The 21262-nt window shown below is 43.9% G+C and overlaps 1 protein-coding gene across 7 annotated transcripts in view; it reads right to left on the reverse strand.

Moving 5' to 3' along the window:
- Positions 1–21262, reverse strand: part of LOC145342114 (muscleblind-like protein 2) — a 151797-nt gene that overhangs the window by 47691 nt on the left and 82844 nt on the right. For all 7 annotated transcript variants that reach the window (XM_080187343.1, XM_080187342.1, XM_080187341.1 and 4 more), the window contains exon 2: positions 1860–2024. In XM_080187343.1, coding sequence (XP_080043469.1) covers positions 1860–1913 — 54 coding nt within the window. In that variant the 5' untranslated portion in view covers positions 1914–2024. The remainder of the gene's footprint in view (positions 1–1859; positions 2025–21262) is intronic.

A 21262-nucleotide genomic window follows, 5' to 3' on the forward strand; every position in this document is an offset into this window, starting at 1 on the left:
ACATTTCCTCCTTTGCCCCATTTAGATTCTTGTTTTCCACGTGATTGGTGACCTTCTTAGTCTCCCTACCAAAATACACCAGCTCACACTTAGTTATATTGAATTAAACTTGCCACCTACTCATCTAAGCTGCAAGCTTATTCATGGCCTCTTGTGTTTTGTGGCACTCTTCCTCAGTATTGAATACACCGACCTTGGTGTCCATCTGTAAATTTTGAAATTGTACTTCTAATTCCCAAATCCAGATTGTTTATGTGAATTGTGAATCACAGTGGTTGAAAATGTCCAGTCCCGTCCACAGCAGGACTGGAAAATCCTGTCCAGTGCCCTGGACAGGGTCAGTAACAGGGGGCAAAGTTCTAAGGTAAGAGGCAATGATTGAGAGGGGTTTTGAGGAAGGGCAGCAGGAATCTAGAACCCACTGCCTGAAAGGTGGTAGAGAAGGAACCTTCATAACATTTAAGAAGCATTTAGATGAGCTCTTGAAATGCTGTAGCATACAAGGACCAAATGCTGGAAAATGGGATTAGAATAAATAGGTGCTTGATGGCTGGCACAGACACAATGGGCTAAAGGGCCTCTTTCTGTGCTGTAAAACTCTATGAGTGGACTTTTTCCAAAAACAAATTCTGAGGGCAGAATTCTCCAGCTGTTCATGTCAGTTCATGTCTTGTTCCACTGGAGTGAATGGAGATTTGGTTGAGCATCAAATTCTCAGTCCTCACTTGCAGGGGCATGAACAGCCAGAAAATTCTGGTCTAAGTGTCATGTCTTGCGAGAAAACCAGACATGCTGGGCAAATCAAATCGCAATCTTCCTCACTTATTCATTTTTTGGGAGAGTGGTGAGTTTTGTATTGGTTCATGCCCCCCCATTGTATTCCCGCCTTCACGAGCCCCACTCAGACTCCACCTCCTCATGCTGCAACCCCCTTGGCACTGCCCCTGGCATACTGGCAGCACCCACATGGCAGTGCCAAGGTCCTAATTTTGCAAACTCTGACTTTATTCCTTCATGTAGTATGTGCGACCTTATCAGAGAATTTTGAAAATCTAAATATTTTGCATCTGCATTTCCCTTGTCAACTCTTTCTGTTACCTCACAAAATTCCCATTCTGTACTGACAATTCTTTATTACATTTTGATTTCTGGATGTTCTTCGATTATATTTTTGAGTAAAGATTTAATTATTCTTCCTATCGGTAATGTTTAGCTAACTGGTTAATAGTTCCCTGGATTTGTGCTATTATTCTTTTTCAATATAAAAATCATTTCAGCAATTTGCCAACCTTCTGCTAAAATTCCAGTTGCTCTTCAGAAATAAGGAGGCATTAAATCATGTGACCAAAGGCTTGGTCGGACATACATTTCATGGAACTTGAAAGGAGAGAGAGGTGGAGAGGTTTTGGAGGGGCGGAATTCCAGAGCTTGTGGCCTCAGGAGCCAAAGGCACAGAATGAAGGAAATAAGGAATGGATAAGTCACCAGAACTGGAGGAATGCAGACATTTCAGAGGATTGTTGGAAGTTGCTGAGATAGGGATAATGGAGCAATTTGAAAATCAAGATGAGAATTTTTAATCAAAGCATTGGTGGACAAGTCAGCAAGCACAGAGATAATGTGTGAGTGCAAGTTGATATACAGGCAGAGAATTTTGGATGAGTTTGAGTTTATAGAAGATGGAAGAATGGGAGGCAATCAAGAGAGTATTGAAATAATTTTCTCCTGAGGGAGCCAGGGCATGGATGAGGGTTTCAGCAGCAGCTGGGCTGAGGCTTTGGCAGAGATGGGTGATATTACAGAGGTGTAAGTGGGTGGTCACGGCAATGGTGAAGCTAGGTGATGAAGCCAGTGCTTACCATTGGCTGCAATTGTGTGCCTGGCAGCATGAATTGCATCTGCTGTGCGAGCATGGCCGCTGCAGTCTTCTGCTGGATTAAATTGTTCCGTCCATTGATCTCCAGCTGTGTTTTCAAATGTGGGGGTGGATGGAGATATTTGCAATTTTCCCGAGTGCAACGTCCCTGCAAGATCAAGAGCAAAAAAAAGCATTTACAGCATTGGAAATGTAGCCCATTAAGGTAGATGCAAAACGGTTTCTGGAAGATTCTGTATTGCTCTCTCACCATCATCCCATCCCATCTCACTGGGCTAGATCCAGGGCCAAATATTAAGATGCATTTTTAGCAAAACCAAGAAATCCACAACTATCTCGAATAATCTTTTTTTAAAAGTTAGCTGATATTCTCAGATAAACCCAGTCGTTAAATTTGGATATCTAAACATCAAGGTGGGTGACACATCATCACCTGCCCCACACAAATCCTACTGAAGCAGCTTAACATTTGTCATGTAGCTGATGGGTAACACTGAAGCTTTGAGACACACGGGATGACTTGTGCAGGAAGGTGTGAGTTTCAAGGTAACTATACAAATATGCTCCCTGCATCTCTAACCTTCCACTCCATTTTCCAACCTAACAGTTTGCTCAGAAATGTTTTGAATTCATTATACAGTACATGAGTATCACTGGCTGGATCAGCATTCATTTTTGAGAGCATTTAACAGTAAGACACATTGCAATGAATCTAGAGTCACATGTGGGCCCGATCAGGTAAGGATGGCAGATTTCTTTCTAAATAGAAAATGGAAATAAATGATGGTAATCATTAGACTTTTAATTCCAGATTTGTATTGAATTCAAACTTCACCAGCAGGATTTGAACCTAGTTCCATGATCTTGCTCTGAGTACCTGGATTACTGTGACAATGCCAATGCCTCCCCGAAGCAGAGGACTGCTCACAACCTTGCCACAGTATTCAAGCTGAGCTCCCAAATACATATATTCTTCATTGCAGAGGCCCACATTTGTAATTATTTCCTGCTGCTGCCCATTCTTTGGTTTGGCTTTGGAGCAGCTAAATGCTCACCGTTACCTTTGCTACCTACATACTTTGATTATTCCAATATTCTTCAGGCTGCCATCCCACCCTCATTAACTCCAGGTCATCTAAAACTCAGGTGCAACATCCTACCCCACATAACATCACATCATTGCTGACCTTTATTGATTCTTGGTGCTATCCCTCAATAAGATCATCCCTCCCTAACTCTGTAATCTCTTCCTTTTAGCAAGGTTATAAAGTCCCATCAAATGTCCGCTGCTCGCTGTCTATGGGAAGTGGGAAATTAAAAGTGAATCAGCATGATCTAGGTTAAAGCACCCGATAGTTGAGATTAGATTAAGTAATACTCTGTGATATTTTAGACGGGATATTAAAGCACCTGGCTTGTCATAAACATATAATTCTTTGTCAGTTAAAAATAGGTTTCCCGTTATTTATCATAGTTGTGTGTGAGTCATTGCTGTGCACGTGCAACATGTTGTGTTTACTTGCATACTGTGAGAGTGGTGAAGGTAGAAATCTACCTCCTGATGTTCCACACTGACTTTTCTAACCATGAATCAAATGCAACCACCTGGCATCAGATTGGTTTTAAACTTTCTATTTGATCTTAATTTCCTTTCATCGCCTGCTCCTGTGACTTTCTCTGGCTGCTTCCGTTCCTGTCAAGGTCATCAAATAAAGTGGTGATCCTGACGTTCCTCTGTCTGCAGTCTGGTGAGTATGATAATGGAGAGGAGGAAAGAAAAGGCACTCGCATTCAAGTCAGCGCATTAATGCCCTGTGAGACTCACAAATGGAGCAGTGATCAGATCTGCCGACCTTACCTCACCAGTCAAGATGTATGGTTGATTAAAGGGATTAGGTGCATATATATCCTTCACAGTCTGAGGAAAATGTCATTTAAAGCACATGACACCACAATGACTGCCACTTTTAACAGAATTCAGACTGTTTAGGCTGAGAGAGAAAGCTGCAGAGCTCACACTGAAATCTGTCACGTCTGCCCAACGCCTTGAATATGAAAAGCTTTCAGACTTTGTTGATGGATGAATGCAGACACTCACTGATCCTTCATGGAGTTTACAAGGTATTGAGAAAATTCAATGTTAAGGAATTTTTAAATTTATGGGAGGTGCAGCCATTTTGGCTTGTCTCTGATTGCTTTGGGACTGGGTCTGAGAAGGAAGTACATGAACCCATTTTACCAGTACTAGGTCTTTACTGAAACAATTCAAAATTAATCACACTGCCCCACTCTCTCTTCAAAGCTCCATATCTTCCCTTGCACCATTAATTATGCATGTTTTCCTTCATGTGCAGTGGTCTCTGCTTCAGTCAAAATAGTCACGGTGTTTCAAATCTCTCATAATAATTGTTTTCCATCCCAAGCATTGTTCTAACATTTCCCTGATTATAAAACAAACCTTGATTCTTATCTGCATTATTAACAATTGAGGGTGAGCTTCATCATTCAAAGGGAGTTGGAGTTTATGAATTGAAGAGAATAAATAGATTAATAAAATGATGAAAGCAATAAAAATAATTCAGAAATAGCAGAGGTACAGGAAATGGCAAAGTATAGCCACACAAATCTCTATGTGCAACACTTGAGGGCACAATCATTTCAATTACAGTATAAAATACGTCATTAGATAAAATTCAGATAGGTGTCACAACAAATTAAGTGCTATTCCTGCACACAAAGAGGTTATTGTGAAGGGCTCTCTTTATTCAGCTTTGTTGCAATAATGATCACATTTCCATTTGACAAAGGAAGAGTGAACTTATATTTACATAGAGCCTTTCACAACCTCAGCACATCCCAAAGTGTTTACAGCCAATGAAGTACACTTGAAATAAGGTCATCTTGCAATGTAAGCAGCCAGTGTGTGCACAGCAAGATCCCACAAACAGCAAAGCAATAGTGGCCGCATCATTTAGCTTTGGAATGCTGATTGAAAGATAAATGTTGGCCAGAACACAACAGAGAACCCTTTCCTGCTCTTCTTCAAATTTTGTCACGGGATTTATTCATCTGAGAAGGCAGACAGGAATTTGGTTTAACACCTCAGCCAATGAACAGTATCTCCAAAAGTGCAACACTCCCTCAGTCTTGCATTGGAGCATCATGCTGGATTGTGTGTTTGGAGTGGGGCTTGAATCCATAATTTCTGATTCAGAGGCAAGTGTGCTACCACTGAGCCAAGGCTGAGACCAAATAATGCTGTAAAGCCAAACTGAACAAAGATCAGTAACTGTAATGTATGGTTCATAGAAATGTAGGAAACAGGAGCAGAAGGGGGTTCATTATGATCATTATGGGGTTCATTATGTTCATCCAAGGGGGTTCATTATGTTCATTCATTATGATCATGGCTGATCATCCAACTCAACAGCCTGATCCCCACCTCCCCACCCCCCCCACCCCTCCCCCGCATCATATCCTTTGATCCTTTTTGCCTCAAGTGCTATAACTAACTGCTTCTTCGTAACTACAACCAAATATTAAATAGGTGTGAATCACACGCTGGACACAGAAACAGCACTAGTTTGCAAATTTGGATCCTCAAAGAGAATCCAAAGAGTTTGCAAGTTCATAAGGCATTTCCCCTCATTTCTGGACATTCCACAAGTTCTGTATATGTAAAAATAATCCATTATTTTCACATTCACATGGAAGAACCAATTTCCTCCGAGGATATAAGGCAACCCAGGCCAGGGTGGGATTGTTGCCGGGTAAATGTTGATATTTGTGGAAGGAGTTTTCCTCATTCTGAAAAATGAGGGCATTGGGTTATAGCAGTGTGTGCAGTTTTGATCTCTTTGATGAAGGGAGGATACAATTGCATTGAAAACAGTTCAGGGAAAGTTCGGGAGGCTGATTCTTGACTGAAGGGATTGCCTTATGAGGAAAGGTTGTAAAGTGGAACTGAGATCAAGATCAAATCGGCCATCACCTTCATAGATGGTAGATCAAATCTGAAGGGCCATATGACCTATTTTTGCTCCTTTATCTCATCGTCTTATCATTTCCGGAGTTCCTATAAGAAACCACTGATCCAAGCTGCAGGGTACATTCTGCAGTCTGCTGAAATTCCTGGGCCTGAAATCTAAACTAGTCCAATGGAACTTAGAGCAGTTACCAATGCCTTTCCAAGTGGAGTTAGAAGTAAGTGATATGCAGGTTCGTGACAATTTGCCTGGGTGACTACATCAAAAGTCGAGGTAGAAAAAGAATCAGAGCATTGAGAGAAAAACTGATATGGACTGCACAGGAATTATATTGCTCTGTACTCAGATTATACTTCTGACATTAAAGCATACAGTGCAGAGGGAGTCAATTTGATTTATTTTGCTTACGTTCTTTAAAAGAGTTATGTATTTAATTCCATTTCCCTCAGCTCCACCCAGCTCTTTCCCTTTCATTTATCCAATTCACTTTTGCAAGTTACAATTGAATTTGCTTCCGCTGCCCTTTCAGGCTGTGGATTTATCGTGCTTCACTAAGTAGGGTCACTAAAGAGTCAGTGACCAATGCATTACCACCAATACTGGCTCCCCCACAGCCATTTAGCTGAAGGTGGGGACTTCCGTCCTGACTTGGGAGGAAGTCCCATTTCAAAGAGCTACCTGGGGTGGGATACTCCAGCCGTGCTCACCCCTAAACTGGAGAATCCTGCCTGAGGTCCGCCGACCTTTGTGTGGTCTGCCCTCCGCCCACAACAATTCCCTTGGTGGGTGGGATAGGAAAATTCACCCCAGGTCTCTTGTTCCTGCAGCGTCAGAAGCGGCAGTGGACAGGACTGGGACTGCAAGCAGTACAGGAGTTCAGGTCCAGAGAAATTTTGGGGGTCTCAGGATGGGAAGAGAGCTGGCCAGAGAAGGGTAGAAGTGTTTCCAGAGAGGTTAGGAGGGAATGAGCATTCACAGGGGCTGGACATTTAGTGGAAGAAGGACAGGAGGAGAGAGGGAGTCCAATGTTGAAAGGAGGCTGTTGAAGGAGGTCCCTCTCAATCCCACCTCTTCTAACCTAAGTCCTGAGCAGGGTCACTTTCCGGGCCTCCCCCATCACTGAACTCCTCCCACCAGTGCCAGAAGTTCAGACTGGGCAGGACACAGCTCTTAGGTGGTCATTATTTGTCCCTTTAAGGGTCATAATTGGGCCAAGGGTAGGCCGCCAACCTAAGCCTCAGAAATCCAACCTTAAAACTAGGGAGAGATTAGGACAGACAGACAGGAGCCTGGTGGAGTTTGACAATCCTTTCCAGACTACAAACCCACCAGCAGGGGGAGCATGCAATTCTGCCCATCCACACGAAAAATAAATAGAAGAGTTTATGCAAAAGTTTTTTTAAACATTATTCAAAGAATATGACTTCATATAATTCACTTATAAATGCAGCTTGAGAGGGAGTAGTGCCAAACTAAGGTTCTGGCTGACACACTCATCTTTGTTTGGTGCAGTATAAAAGCTTGGATACTTATTAATTGCATCCACTGGCACTGAATAGGACCAGTCAGTGCAATGAAGGTCGTGCTTATTGGGAGCTGTGGAGCAGCTTGCAGCCAACACAAATACCGAGGGCCACAAACTGAAATGCTCTTTGCTCTCTGCGTGGGCATGTCAGCTTTCGGAGGCCCAAAAAAGTTTCAGCAGCAGGAATCACAGCAACTGCATGAGGGGGAATAATCTTTTATTTCTGCAAAACTTATAACTTCCACAGGACATCCATTTCACATTTTACCATTTTACAGAGAAGGAAACGAGGGAGTGCAGAATGTAATGTCACAGTCATAGCTCAGGTGTAGAGAAAGATCAACGTTCTAAAGTCTGACGGCAGCAGGGAAGAAGCTGTTTTTGTTTTTGGTATGTGACCTCAGGCTTTTTGTATCTTTTTCCCGATGGAAGAAGTTGGAAGCGAGAATGTCTGGGGTGCGTGAGGTCCTTAATTATGCTGGCCGCTTTGCCAAGGCAGTGGGAAGTGTAGACAGAGTCCATGGATGGGAGGCTGGTTTGCATGATAGATTGGGCTACATTCATGACTTTTTGTAGTCTCTTTTGGTCCTGGGTGAGCAGGAGCCATACTAAGCTGTGTTACAACCAGGCAGAATACTTTCTATGGTATCTATAAAAATTAATGAGCGTTGTAGCTGATGTGACAAATTTCCTTAGTCTTCTGAGAAAGTAGAGGTGCTAGTGGACTTTCTTAAGTATAGTGTTGGCACGGGAGACCTGGACAGGTTCTGGGTGATCTGAACACCTAAAAACTTGAAGCTCTCGAACCTTTCTACTTTGTCCCCATTGATGTCGATAGGGGTATGTCCTCCACTACGCTTCCTGAAGGTGATGACAATGCTTTGTTTGGTTGAGGGAGAGATTATAATTGCCACACCAGTTCACCAGATTCTCTATCTCACTCCTATACTCCGTCTCGTCATTGTTTGAGATCCGATCCACTATGGTGGTGTCGTCAGCAAACTTGAAAATCAAGTTGGAGGGCAATTTGGCCACATAGTCATAGGTGTATAAGGAAGATAGATGGGGGCTGAGAATACAGCTTTATGGGGCACCGTTGTTGAGGATGATAGTGGAGAAGGTGTTGTTGCCTATCCTTACTGGTTGTGGTCTGTGGGTTAGGAAGTTTAGGATCCAATCACAGAGGGAGGGGCCGAGGCCCAGGCTCAGAGTTTGGAGATGAGTTTCATAGGAATAATAGTGTTGAAGACTGAGCTGTACTCAATAAATAGGAGTCTGATATAAATGTCTTTGTCATCTAGATGTTCCAGGGTTGAGTGCAGGGCCAGGGAGATGGCGTATCTGCGGACCTGTTGCGATGGTAGGCAAACTGTAGTGGATCCAGACAGTCAGGAAGGCTGGAACTGATTCACGCCAAGACTAGCCCTTCATAATGATGGATGTCAGAGCCACCGAATGATAATCAGTAAGGCAACTGCTTGGTTTTTCTTTGGTACTGGGATGATGGTTGTCTTCTTGAAGCAGTTACGGATGTCAGATTCAAGTCTGGAGACTTTTCAACATTTTCTGCTTTTGTTTCAGATTCCAGCATTCGCTATTTTTTGCCTTTACTTCAAAGAAAGCTGACTGACATAGTTAAAGCCTCAATATGGGGCTATTGCATGAGATTGCTAACTATTTGTTGATGGCAGAGCACTTCCCCCCCATTCCTCAGCCATATGCAGAAACTGTCAGTTCAGTGGTGGTGTCCTTCCTACCACAATCCAGGGAAGCAATGTGAGAGAGGCTCCATTCAATGAAGACACTGTGCCAAATAATGGAGGAGTCCATCACTGTGGGAGGGTCTTTCCCCCTCCTTCCAGCAACACAAATCCCTTTTGGCCCTTCTTATATCTCTTTTTTGTGGCTGATGACTGAGAATGGTGGAGCCCTCAAACCTTCCTACTTCAGTGCCTCCCATCTCCCCCAGTGGGAGGAGAACTGCCAGTTCTCTGAATGGGCGGGCAGCATCATGAGCCTGGAAGCATCATGAACCCGCCCACCATCCTTAATCTGGCAACCAGCACAGAGGAAGCCAATTGTGGGTCTTCTTTAGGAAGAATGCTCTGCTGATCTCACTGTCAGCAAGCGTGGACTCTGGAGATGTATTTGTTCCCACATCAGGATCCCAGAGTCCAGAGGAAAATCCCACCCAAAATTTCAGACATAGGGTGGAGTTTTCCTGTCCTGCCCGCCCTGGGTCTGGAAATTCCCACCAGAGGTCAATGGACTTTTTGCTTGTCAGTCAAATTCTCCGTCCCGCTCATGACCATTCCCATGGTGGGAGGGATGGGACTTTTTAGATATAGTTTATGTGCACAAGACCTGAATCCATGATTCAGAGTTGAGAGCTCTGCGAACTTGGTCGAGTTGGCACTTGAGTTAGAACGAGCCCATGTTTTACTGCACTTACAGTGGTAACCCATTGCCTTCACGTGCCATAGACAATATTTAGGGTGGTTTACAAACCATAATTTTCTTCCAGGCTGTCAGCCATTGCCGCTTTACTAGATTGAATGAGTAATATTCAAAGATCCAGCATTGTCAATAAAGTACAGAACTGGTTAATACCTTCACAAAAAGAAATCGAAAGTCACTTTCCCATAAACCCCTGAACAACCTGACTCATCAGAGCCCATGGAATAGGTCAAGTGCTTACTTTTTCATGTAGAACAGCAAAGAGGAAGAATCAAAACAGGACAGCAAAAGAAGCCTGCGAGAATCAGAGAGCACCGTTAAACTGTTTCATTGCTTTTCCCAGAAAACATTCCCATGCTGCATTTTATTTTGGTCGCAGTAAGTTCAGTTCCATCAGACTGCATCCATCAATGAGCCCATCAAAACTGGGCAGGATCCATGTCTCGGCAAGCTGAGATCATCTGGAATGTCAGGATGGCAATAAATCACACTCACTTTTTTTATTCATGAGATGTGAGCATCACTGGCTGGATCAGCATTTGTTGCCCATCCTTAATCGCTTTTGAGCTGAGTGGCTTGTTAGGCCATTTAAAAGGCATGAAATTAACCAGCAGCAAACTCACCTGAACTCTTAACAACTCACACAGCAAAACGTTCCTGTCCCCTTGGATTCAGAATTATCGAAAATCAGATTGGCTGTCTGCCCTTACTATCCATGAGACAAAGGCTAAATCATGTCGGCAATAGAAAATTCCATTCAATTAGGTGGCTAAAGGACATAATTGCCCATTTAATTGTTGGCGGGGACACTTCCGGCTCCCGTGCATGCCTGCCCACTGACTGTAATGTTACATGTGAGCATGATGATGTTGGGACACGTGCCCTGATGCCTTCTCGGGCCATTTTGGGTCAGGCGTGCACCCACTGAAACAACATAAAATTCTGGCCCTGAAGTTCAGACAGGCTGTCCACAGGGGTTGTAAGGGATTTTTGAGTTTAGTACAAGGTTATGTTGGTACAGCACACATCTGGCTGAACACCATTGCTACAACTGTCATCCCAAATCATCTGATGTATTTCAGATGGCATATTTCTATCAGCAAGTTCATGTCTATTCACATGCCCATTCAAATTATTTTGTTAAAATCTCTGGCACCTCAATTGCACCTTGTTGTGAAGCATTCCATCTTTGACTTACTCATGGTGTGAAAACATTCCTTCTCAACTTTCCACCATCCTCCTGGTGATCCTTAAACCCTGTTAGTCATTCACCAAACAGTAGAAACAATCTCTTCACTGCCTACTCCTCAAACCCCCAAGTCCTGAGAGCTGCCACTTGCCTTTCTGCTAAAGCCCTACTGCTGTAAAGTGATTCTCTTGCTCTGTTTAAGCAGAGTGGAATTGCTTTTCTGGAAATCTGATAAGAATTGTGATCATTTTTTATGACAACACTTATTCTCTTTTGGGAATTGACTGTTGTAATTTTTACTTTTTGATTATTTATTTGCAAACATTCTAAAAACCAGAATCTAAGGCCAGAATCTCACATGTGCAATTCTTAACTTTTCTGGGACGCCCAGTGCTCAACTGCAGAGTCATAATGTGGAGATGCCAGCGTTGGACTGGGGTAAACATAGTAAGAAGTCTCACAACATCAAGTTAAAATCCAACAGGTTTATTTGGTAGCAAAAGCCACTAGCTTTCGGGCCTCTAACACTTTGTCAGAGTTCGGAACTCTCCACTCACCTGACGAAGGATCAGAGGCCTGAAAGCTAGTGGCTTTTACAACCAAATAAACCTGTTGGACTTTAATCTGGTGTTGTACAACTCAAGATTCAACCCCACCCCCCACCAGCCCCCAACACCCCCCTCCCCCCACTACAACACCCCCACTCCCCAACAACCCCCCACCACCACCCCAGCACCCCACCCACACCCCCACCCCAACCCACCCCACACCCCCCCACCCCTCCTACCCCCCCACACCTACCCCGTACCCCCCACCCCAATGCTACACCCCACACTGCCACACCTCCACCTCGCCACCCTGTCACTCTGACACCCCCCAACCCCCACACCCCTCCCCCCCCCCCCCCACCCTGAGTTAAAATCCTATTTTTAAACAATGTCCTTCTGAAACTTTTCAAACACTCAGAATATATATTTATCTCATTTGTTTTAATCGCAGCAAAACAAGGATTGGCCACCTCTTGGCAATTAGTCAATTTAGAGAGCAGTCAAAAGGGCAGTTGTACTTTGAATGGCACGTGGGTAGCAACAATGCAGCTGAAACAACCTCTGCATTCACATTACTGGGGCTTAATGGTCATGGGGCAGGACAGGGTGGGAGAATGGGGAATAAAGTAAAGTTCATTCAGGCTTTGTTCAGAGGTCATCTCTTACTATTGTGATATATCTCAGCTGCAAGCTTAGACAGTCAATTAAACTAGAAGAGATCTGAGGAAGAGCAAAGAAAGAAAGGTCTTGTATTTACAGACAGCCATGACCTCCCTAAGCATTTTATACATGGTGAATCGCTTCTGAAACTCAGTCACTGTTGTAATTTCAGGGAGCACGGCAGCTAAAATGCACAGCAAGCTTCTGTAAATAGCAAATGACAATTGCAGATAATTTATTCCCATGAAATTTAAACAGCAAATGTTGGAAAAACTTTCTAGGTCTGGTTGCATCTGCGGACAGTTAATGTTTGAGTCCAAGATGAGTCTTCTCTGGATGTTCTAAATGAAACCTTCTTTGAAGAAGAGTCATATTGGACTCAAAATTATTCATGATGGCTGAATTCTACAGCCACTCCTGCTGGCAGCCTTTTCCACTCCCACTGAGATCTTTTGAACAGCTTGCCACATTTTCCGACCCAATGTTCCATGGCAGGTCCATAAAATTCCATCCTCTGTTTCTCCATCCTCGGAAGCTGCAGAGTTTATCTGGCATTTTCTGTTTTTATTTCAGATTTCCAGCATCCACAGTATTCTTGCTTTTCATTTGTTTTAATCTTGTTATTTCACAGACAAAATCATCCCAGGATGCCGGGATAATGTTCCTACTCTCCTTCAAAATAAACACATTTATATCCTTCTAAGAGGGCAGATAGGGTCTTGGGTTAACATCTCATATGACAGGCAGCACCTCCAACACAGCAGCACTCACTCAGTACTGGAGCATCAGCCTAGATTTTGTGCTCAGGAGTGGGGTTGGAAGAGATACTGTGCTAATAGTATAAGAAGCATAGCAGCCATGCTGCAAATTACACCATCTCACAAACAGCGGTGAGATAAATGACCATGTAGCTTGTATTGGTGGGATTGGTTGAGAGATAAGCATTAGACTGGACAGTTCCCCTGCTCTTCTGCATGTTGTACTCTGGGCATCTTTCCAACTATCTGAGCAGACAGATAATGGTTAAAGATAGCATTCCTTCAGTACTCCACTGAAATGCCAATCTAAGTATGCAAATAAGGTTTCCAATCCTCCAGGAATTGGCCTGGAATTTCCAAGAATTAAAGATTAATTTTGGCACACTGCTCTGACTGACCCAGCAGGGAAAATTATCAGGCGCATTAAAAATGGTCTTTCTTCAGATTCTTTGAACCATCATCCAGGTTTTTGTTGCAAAATAGAGGACATGTTGACTTTATCGTTAGAGGAGCAGCCATTGATCTGTTTAATTGGATGTTGATGCAGTCTCCGTGGAGATATACAACACTGCAAATACTGAAGGTGATAACATGGCAAACTATAACAAATTAGCATATTAGTGCAACAAGCTCACTAATAGAAAAAGGATTTTACAGTTGCTTATGCTAACCCATGCCCGAGGGCCCTAATCCGAGAGAAATGCCACCATTTCTGAAATGTTAATGGCCCCAGAAATCTGCAGCAGCTTGTCAATCGCAGAAAAGAGGACACTGGTTTGAGTGAAAAGATGCTGCTGTCAGTCAAAAACTGCGTTTTGACTGGTGTAATAAGCACAGTGCAATGTGCAGAATCCTGTTTTAGAACTTTGCTCAGCTTTGCCTTGATTACTTGAACAAAACAAGTCTTAGGTATATACGCCTATATAGAGAGTTGAATTGGATAGAGCAGTCGCATTGCTATTTAGACTGTCTTTGCTGGATACATATTATTCTTTATTTGGCAGAAGAGCCTATTGTGGATTCAAGCCACATCATGTCGACCTTGAACTATGATTAAAGTATGTGGCTTTTTTTAAAAGCCTATCTTTCACAAGGCTGTGCACTGTCTAACTATACTTGACCTGTCGATTGGGGCTAGGTAAACAATTTAGTCACAGGGATGGTTTCAACAACACACTCTCTTACCATGAACATAGCAACTCAAACCCTTTGCATAAGTGCACACTTCATACATCTCAGCTGGCAGACAACAGCATCAACCCACATTCACCCTTTTACACCTGAAACATCCAGAGGCCCTTCACAGGGGCATTCTCAGTTAGAATCTGATACTGAACCAACCACATAAGGAGATATTCAGACTAGTGAGAAGAGATGGATTTTAAGGACTGTCTTATATGAAAAGTGGGTCGGAGAAATATCCAGAGCTCATCCAGGCAGTATTTGCAAATGATGGAGCAAAGTAGGGATACCCAAGAGATGAGATGTGGAGGAGTGCAGGTATCTCAGAGGGTTGCAGGTCTAGTGATATTCACATAGATAGGGAGGGGTAAGGCCCTGGGGAGGTTTCAAAACAAGGAAGATCATTTTAAATTTGAGTCATTGGGAAAGCAGGAGTCTGCGGCCAGGATTTTCAAGCTCCCTCCTCACCCCACCACGGAGTTCTTTCCGCAGTGGTGGGGGCTTGCCATTGATCGCTGATATGATCATCTCTTCCTGCCAAACTCAATGGCCATTTGCATTACCCACTGGCTGTGCCACTGGGGAACCCACTGCAGGAGGGGGCACCTTTGGTAGCACCGGAAGATCCCGCCAGTGGGAAGTTAGGGGCAGAAAATCAGGGCCCATGAAGGCCAGCAAAATGCAGCTGCTGTAGATTTCCCATTGGTCTAATACATATTTCTGTGTCACATCTGGTGACAACAAACCAATAGCGGTCACTGACAATGTTAAGATAAAGAGGATAGATTTTTACTGTCACTATTGAAGTGAAGAGAATGAAAACTAGGCAGGTTTGATAAGCAGTGCACAACATATTGCGCTTGAATACAGTCCAGACAGGGTAGGTAAAACTCATAGCAAATGCTCCAGGGAAAGAACCTGGAGGATTGCTCATTTCAATATCAATTGGCCCAAACTGAGTGATAGCCTGTTCTAATTCCCGCTCAGTATGTCCCATTTTGGATTTCAGTTCAATGTTGTATGTGTTACTGACTTAAGGGCCAGATCATTCTAATCTGAACTATAAATGGAAGGCTTGGAATACATAAATCCTTCATTGACTCAGAGAAAATGGCACGCCCATCAGACCACAAAAAGTGAAAAGGTCCATGAACAGTGCGTGCTCATTCATCATCATTAGAACTGTGATTGCGCAGATAGCTTGTTTCAATTGAATAGGTTGGCGGGGGTGGGGGTGGGGGGGGAGGCGGGGGAATCATAATCTCAAGTTGTTTAAGGCACGAACTATAGATGTGCTTTTACATCAGAGAATACTGGACCTGTAGAACAAGTAGCAGGCTCATGTGTGCAATGCTGATTCATTACATTCCTTCAATTGAGAACAGCTCCTGTTTCTGGCAGGGATAGGAAGTGTCTTATCCAAAAGGTAGGTTCTGCAAGATGTTAATCAGGGTCAGAGTGATCTCTTGGACTCGATTTGATCACATCAAAATGGCTGGAGAAGAATTTCCCAGATTTGATTCCTTTCCAAGTTTGTCTATTTATTTACCTCATTTTTCTTTACTCCTTCCAAGAGATCACATTGAGTGGGATGTGAAATGGATATATTGTAATACATAGTCATATGGAACAGATTGAATGGAGCAGATAGGCTTTTCATGTTCATGGCAACTGAAAAATAAGTGACATTAACTTTATAAAATTTAACTAAACAATGCCTCATAGCTCCAGGGACCGGTATGCAATTATGGCCTTGCATGACTGTCTGTGTGGGGCTTGCACATTCTCCCCACGTTTGTGCGGGTTTCCTCCGGGAGCGCTGGTTTCCTCCCACACTCCAAAGTCATGCGGGTTAGGTTAACTGGTCAAACTAATTTGACCCTTAGCGTCAGGGAGATTAGCAGCGTAAAAACACGGGGTTACAGGGATGGGCCTGGGTGGGATTGTTCTTGCTGCAAGCTTGATGGGCCGAATGGTCTCCTTCTGCTCAATAGGGATTCTGTGATTCTTTAATTTGTAGAGGAAGGAGGAGTGCGAGAGCAAGAGCTACACCTGGAGTTCTGACTTAGGAGACCACAAAACATTTAATGGGTTCAACAGGTTATTTACAAGGGTTAAAAAGATTAGAAAAACTAGAGAATGAATCATAGATGTTAACTGTGGTGATTTCTGGGATGAAGGGAGTTTTCTTAGGGGAATTGTTGACAAGGTTGGACCCATACTCACTGGCATTTCAAAGAATGATTGGTAATCTTAGTGAAACATGTAAGGTTCTGATGGGGTTGACAGGGTAGAAGCTGAGAGGATGGTCTCTGGATCAAGAACTAGGGGATGTGGTTTAAAAATACAACATCTCTGATTGAAGATAAGGACCCTTCTCTCAGAGGGTTGTTAGGCTTTGGAATTCTGTGGCCCAGAGAGCAGTGGAAGCTGGGTCATTGAATATATCCAAGGCTGAATTAGATAGATACTTGCTTGACAAGGAGTCCAGGGTTATGTGGGTGCTGGGAGAAAAATGGAAAACTCAGATTAGTCATGATCTTACTGAATAGTGGAGCAGGGTTAAAAGGCCAACTGGTCTACTGTTGCTCTCATTTCCTATTTCTTATGACAGTCAACATTCATCTCAGGCAATACCCTGGCACCCTAGCATGGCAGTGGGGCGTTCCATTCTAGGATATTCCACTTATGTGTGGGGGTGGGAGGGTTGCCGACGATACGAAGGTTGGTGGTGTTGTGGATAATCTGGAAGGATGTCAGAAGTTGCAGCGTGACATAGATACGATGCAAGACTGGGTGGAGAAGTAGCAGATGGACTTCAACGCAGATAAATGTGTAGGATGCAGGATGTAGGAGTACAATATCAAGGGTAGGAGTCTTAGCTGGGTTGAAGAGCAGAAGGATCTTGGGGTCCGGGTCCATAGGACTCTTAAATCGGCCTCGCAGGTGGAGTATGTGGTCAAGAAGGCATATGGTGTACTGGCATTCATTAATCGAGGGATTGAGTTTCGGAGTTGGGAGGTAATGCTGCAACTTTATAAGACCCTTGTCAGACCCCAGTTGGAGTACTGTGTGCAGTTCTGGTCGCCTCACTACAGGAAAGATGTGGAAGCTATTGAGAGGGTGCAGAGGAGATTTACAAGGATGTTGCCTGGATTGGGAGGCATGCCTTATGAAGATAGGTTGAGGGAGCTAGGTCTCTTCTCCCTGGAGAGACGAAGGTTGAGAGGCGACCTGATAGAGGTTTATAAAATGTTGAGAGGAATGTTCTCGGAGGCTATTTTCCAGGGCTGAAATGGTCGCTATGAGAGGACACAGGTTTAAGGTTTTGGGAAGCAAGTAGAGGAGATGTTAGGGGAAAGTTTTTCACTCAGAGGGTGGTGAGTGAGTGAAATCGGCTGCTGTCGGTGGTGGTAGAGGCGAACTCACTGGGGTCTTTTAAAAGACTTCTGGATGAGTATATGGGATCTAATAGCATTGGAAATTACAGATAGTTCTAAGGCTTGGTAGGTATAGATGTGATCGGCACAACTTGTGGGCCGAAGAGCTTGTTTGTGCTGTAGTGTCCTATGTTCTATGCTCTATGCTCCCCTGTGCACATGTGAGAGAGGGAGTGTTCCCTTTATCCATGAGAGTTGTTGCCCAGGTGTGCTTGTGGGGGGATTTCCCCATATCATAGAAGGAAAAGGGGGGAGTCAGTATCAGGGCACTCTTTACAAATGGCACCAGGATTCCTGTGGAACCAGCTCTGTCAGACTTTGTCTGATGGTGTGGCCACGTCTCCAGATTTTCTTTGCATAGAGTGCCAGGATACCTGGAGAGAAAACTTAGCTGTGCAACTGGACAGCTGCATCCCAGTTTTCTTGCCCCACCCAAGGAATATCAGCACCTTTAGTAGGAATGCGGTGAATGGTAAAAGTGTCAAATGTCACAAGGATTACGTGAGACAAGATGCAGGAATACACCAATTCTCCTTAAACTGTACCTTTCAAACCCCTGACCACTATCATCTAGAAAGGCAAGGAACACCACCACCTGTAAATGTCCCACCAAGTTATAGAATCATAGATTCTCTACAGTGCAGAAGGAGGCCGTTAGGCCCATCGAGTCTGTACTCACCACAATCCCACCCAGGCCCTATTCCCATAACTCAACATATTAACCCTTCTAGTCTCCCGACACTGGGATCAATTTAGCATGGCCAATCCACGTACCCTGCACATCTTTAGACTGTGGGAGGAAACCGGAGCACCTGGAGAAAACCCACGCAGACATGGGGAGAATGTGCAAATTCCACACAGACAGTGACCTGAGGCCAGAATTGAACTTGGGTCTCTGGCGCAGTGAGGCAGCAGTGCTTACCACTGTGCCGCGCCTAAAGTCATCCTTGACTTGGAAATATATCAGCAATCCTTCACTGCCGCTGGATCAAAATCCTGGAATTCCCTCCCTAATAGCACTTAGATGTATCTACATCACAGGGATTACAATGACAAGAAGGCAGCTTACAACCATCTCCTCAAGGGCAATTATGGATGGGCAATGAATGCTGGCAGAACCATAAAGCCCATATCCACTGAATGGATAAAAAAATATAGGTACATCTAAGGGAAAGCCAGATACCATAACTCGTGATGTATATGTCAAGCCAGTATATAAGACAACCCCATTTTCCCTCCCCCCAAAATCATATTTTTTAGATACTCAGCATACAAGTTGACCCCCCCCACCTCAACTTTTTCACCACAACATACTGCACTTACATCAATAGTCAGCCTCATGTTTTCACCCTACTTGTGTTGCTTACAAGTAGCAGATAACCCTTACGGGTGATGGTGGCATTGTGATAATGTCGCCAGACTGGTAATCCAAAAGCACAGGCTGGGGTCTTGGGTTCAAATCCCACCATGGCAGGGGGGGTGAGGTTTAACTTTAATTAATAATTCACCAATAATAGTAACCATTAAACTATCATTGCTACCTGTCTGGTTCACTAATGAATGATGTCATGTGACTCCACACCAACAGATGACATAGGCTAACAAGCCACTCAGATCAAGAGCTCTTCTAGATGCATAATGAATACTGATGTTGCCTTGAAGGATTAAGTAGGGGGAAAAAAAGAGTCAAAGGGATCAAACAGGTGATATGGGCTGTGTATGGGTCTTTCTATTGGGAGCTTTTTGTTAATTCATTTATGGGATGTGGAAGTTGTTGGCTAGACCAGCATTTAGTGTATATCCCTAGTTTCCCTTGAGGTGTTGGTGGCAAGCTGACTTTTTGAACTTCTGTGGCCCCTGTGGTGTTGGTAGTCCCACACTGTTAGGGGGGGATTTCCAGGATTTTGACCGAGTGACGGTAAAGGAATGGCAAAAAATTTCCAAATCAGAATGGTGAAAGATTTTGAGGGGAATTTCCAGATAGTGCCGTTCCCATGTTTCTGCTGCTCTTGTCCTTCTAGATGGTAGCGGTCCTGGTTTGGAAGATGCTGCCAAAGGAAATTCGGCAAGTTCCTGAAGTGCTGTTTGTCGATGGCACACACTATTGCCACTGTTCATTGGTGGCGGAGGGATTGAATGTTTGTGGTTAGGGTGCCAATCAAGCAAACTGCCTTGTCCTGTTGAGCTTCTTGAATATTGTTGGAGCTGCACTCACCCAGGCAAGTGGAGAGTATTCCATCGCATTACTGAGATGTGAATGTAGGTGGTGGCCAGGCGTTGGAGAATCAGGTAGGGAGTTAGACACCGCAGGATTCCTAGCCGAGAGGGATTTAATGCTGCGTTGGAAATTTTATGGAGGGGTTTTAGTACAAAGGTGGAGGTTTTATTGAGGTGTGGGCTGTAGGTTTGGAGGTAAGGTAGAGAGCTGACATTGGAAACAGAGCAAGAGTGGGTTACTAACCAAAGTCTAGTGGTGAAGCCAACCTAAGTCAAGTGACCAGTCCCAACAAATTAACCCCCACAACTCCCAAAATGAAGGAAAAAACAGTTATAATATTCCACCTTGTATCAGCCCATCAGTGTCCTCATTTACTTTCAGATCTCTTTGGTTAAACCTCAGGATGTCAATGAGACACAAGTTGTTGCATAGAGGGTTTGCTTAGTGAAGGCCTCCAATCAATTTGCTAATTTATGTGGCACAGATCTAAATGGGACAATCACAGGATCACAGAACTCACCCCCTGCCCCACCTCCTGCTGCCCACCCCACACCTCTGCCACCCCCCTCCCCCACCACAAATAAAACACTTGGTGCACACAAAAGGACAGAAGGTGCCTTAGTCATTGAAGGAAAATGGGGTAAAGTTTCCAGTCACACCCACTATAGGACTCATTGCAAGTGGGATAGAAAATTTGACAGACCATTGAAAGATCTGTTGACCTTGGGCGGAAGTTTCTAGTCTCAGAGCCGGTGCAATCAGAAATTCTCGCCAAGGGGTCTAATGGAAAAGGGATGATTCTGATTCGATTTGATTTATTATTGTCACATGTATTAACATACAATGAAAAGCATTGTTTCTTGTAAACTATATAGACAAAACATACCATTCATAGAGAAGGAAATGAGAGACTGCAGAATGTAGTGTTACAGTCATAGCTAGGGTGTAGAGAAAGATCAACTTAATGCAAGGTAAGTCCATTCATAAGTCTGACAGCAGCAGGGAAGGAGCTGTTCTTGAGTCAGTTGGTATGTGACCTCAGACTTCTGTATCTTTTTCCCGAAGGAAGAAGGTGGAAGAGAAAATGTCCGGGTGAGTGGGGTCCTTAGTTATGCGGGCTGCTTTGTCGAGGCAGTGGGAAGTTTAGACAGAGTCAATGGATGGGAGACTAGTTTATGTGATGGATTGGGCTACATTCATGACCTTTTGTAATTCCTTGTGGTCTTGGGCAGAGCAGGAGCCATACCAAGCTGTGATACAACAAGAAAGAATGCTTTCTATGGTGCACCATACTTGATGAGAGTCATAGCTGACGTGCCAAATTTCCAATTCTGTGCAGACAACATCAGGAAAAACCCTGGAATCCCATAAGAGTAGATTGGAATTTGATTTATCAGGCTCTGTGAATCCGTGTCAAGACAGG

Source organism: Carcharhinus amblyrhynchos, chromosome 4 (assembly GCF_965287045.1).
Source record: "Carcharhinus amblyrhynchos chromosome 4, sCarAmb.v2.hapA, whole genome shotgun sequence".
NCBI lineage: Eukaryota > Metazoa > Chordata > Chondrichthyes > Carcharhiniformes > Carcharhinidae > Carcharhinus > Carcharhinus amblyrhynchos.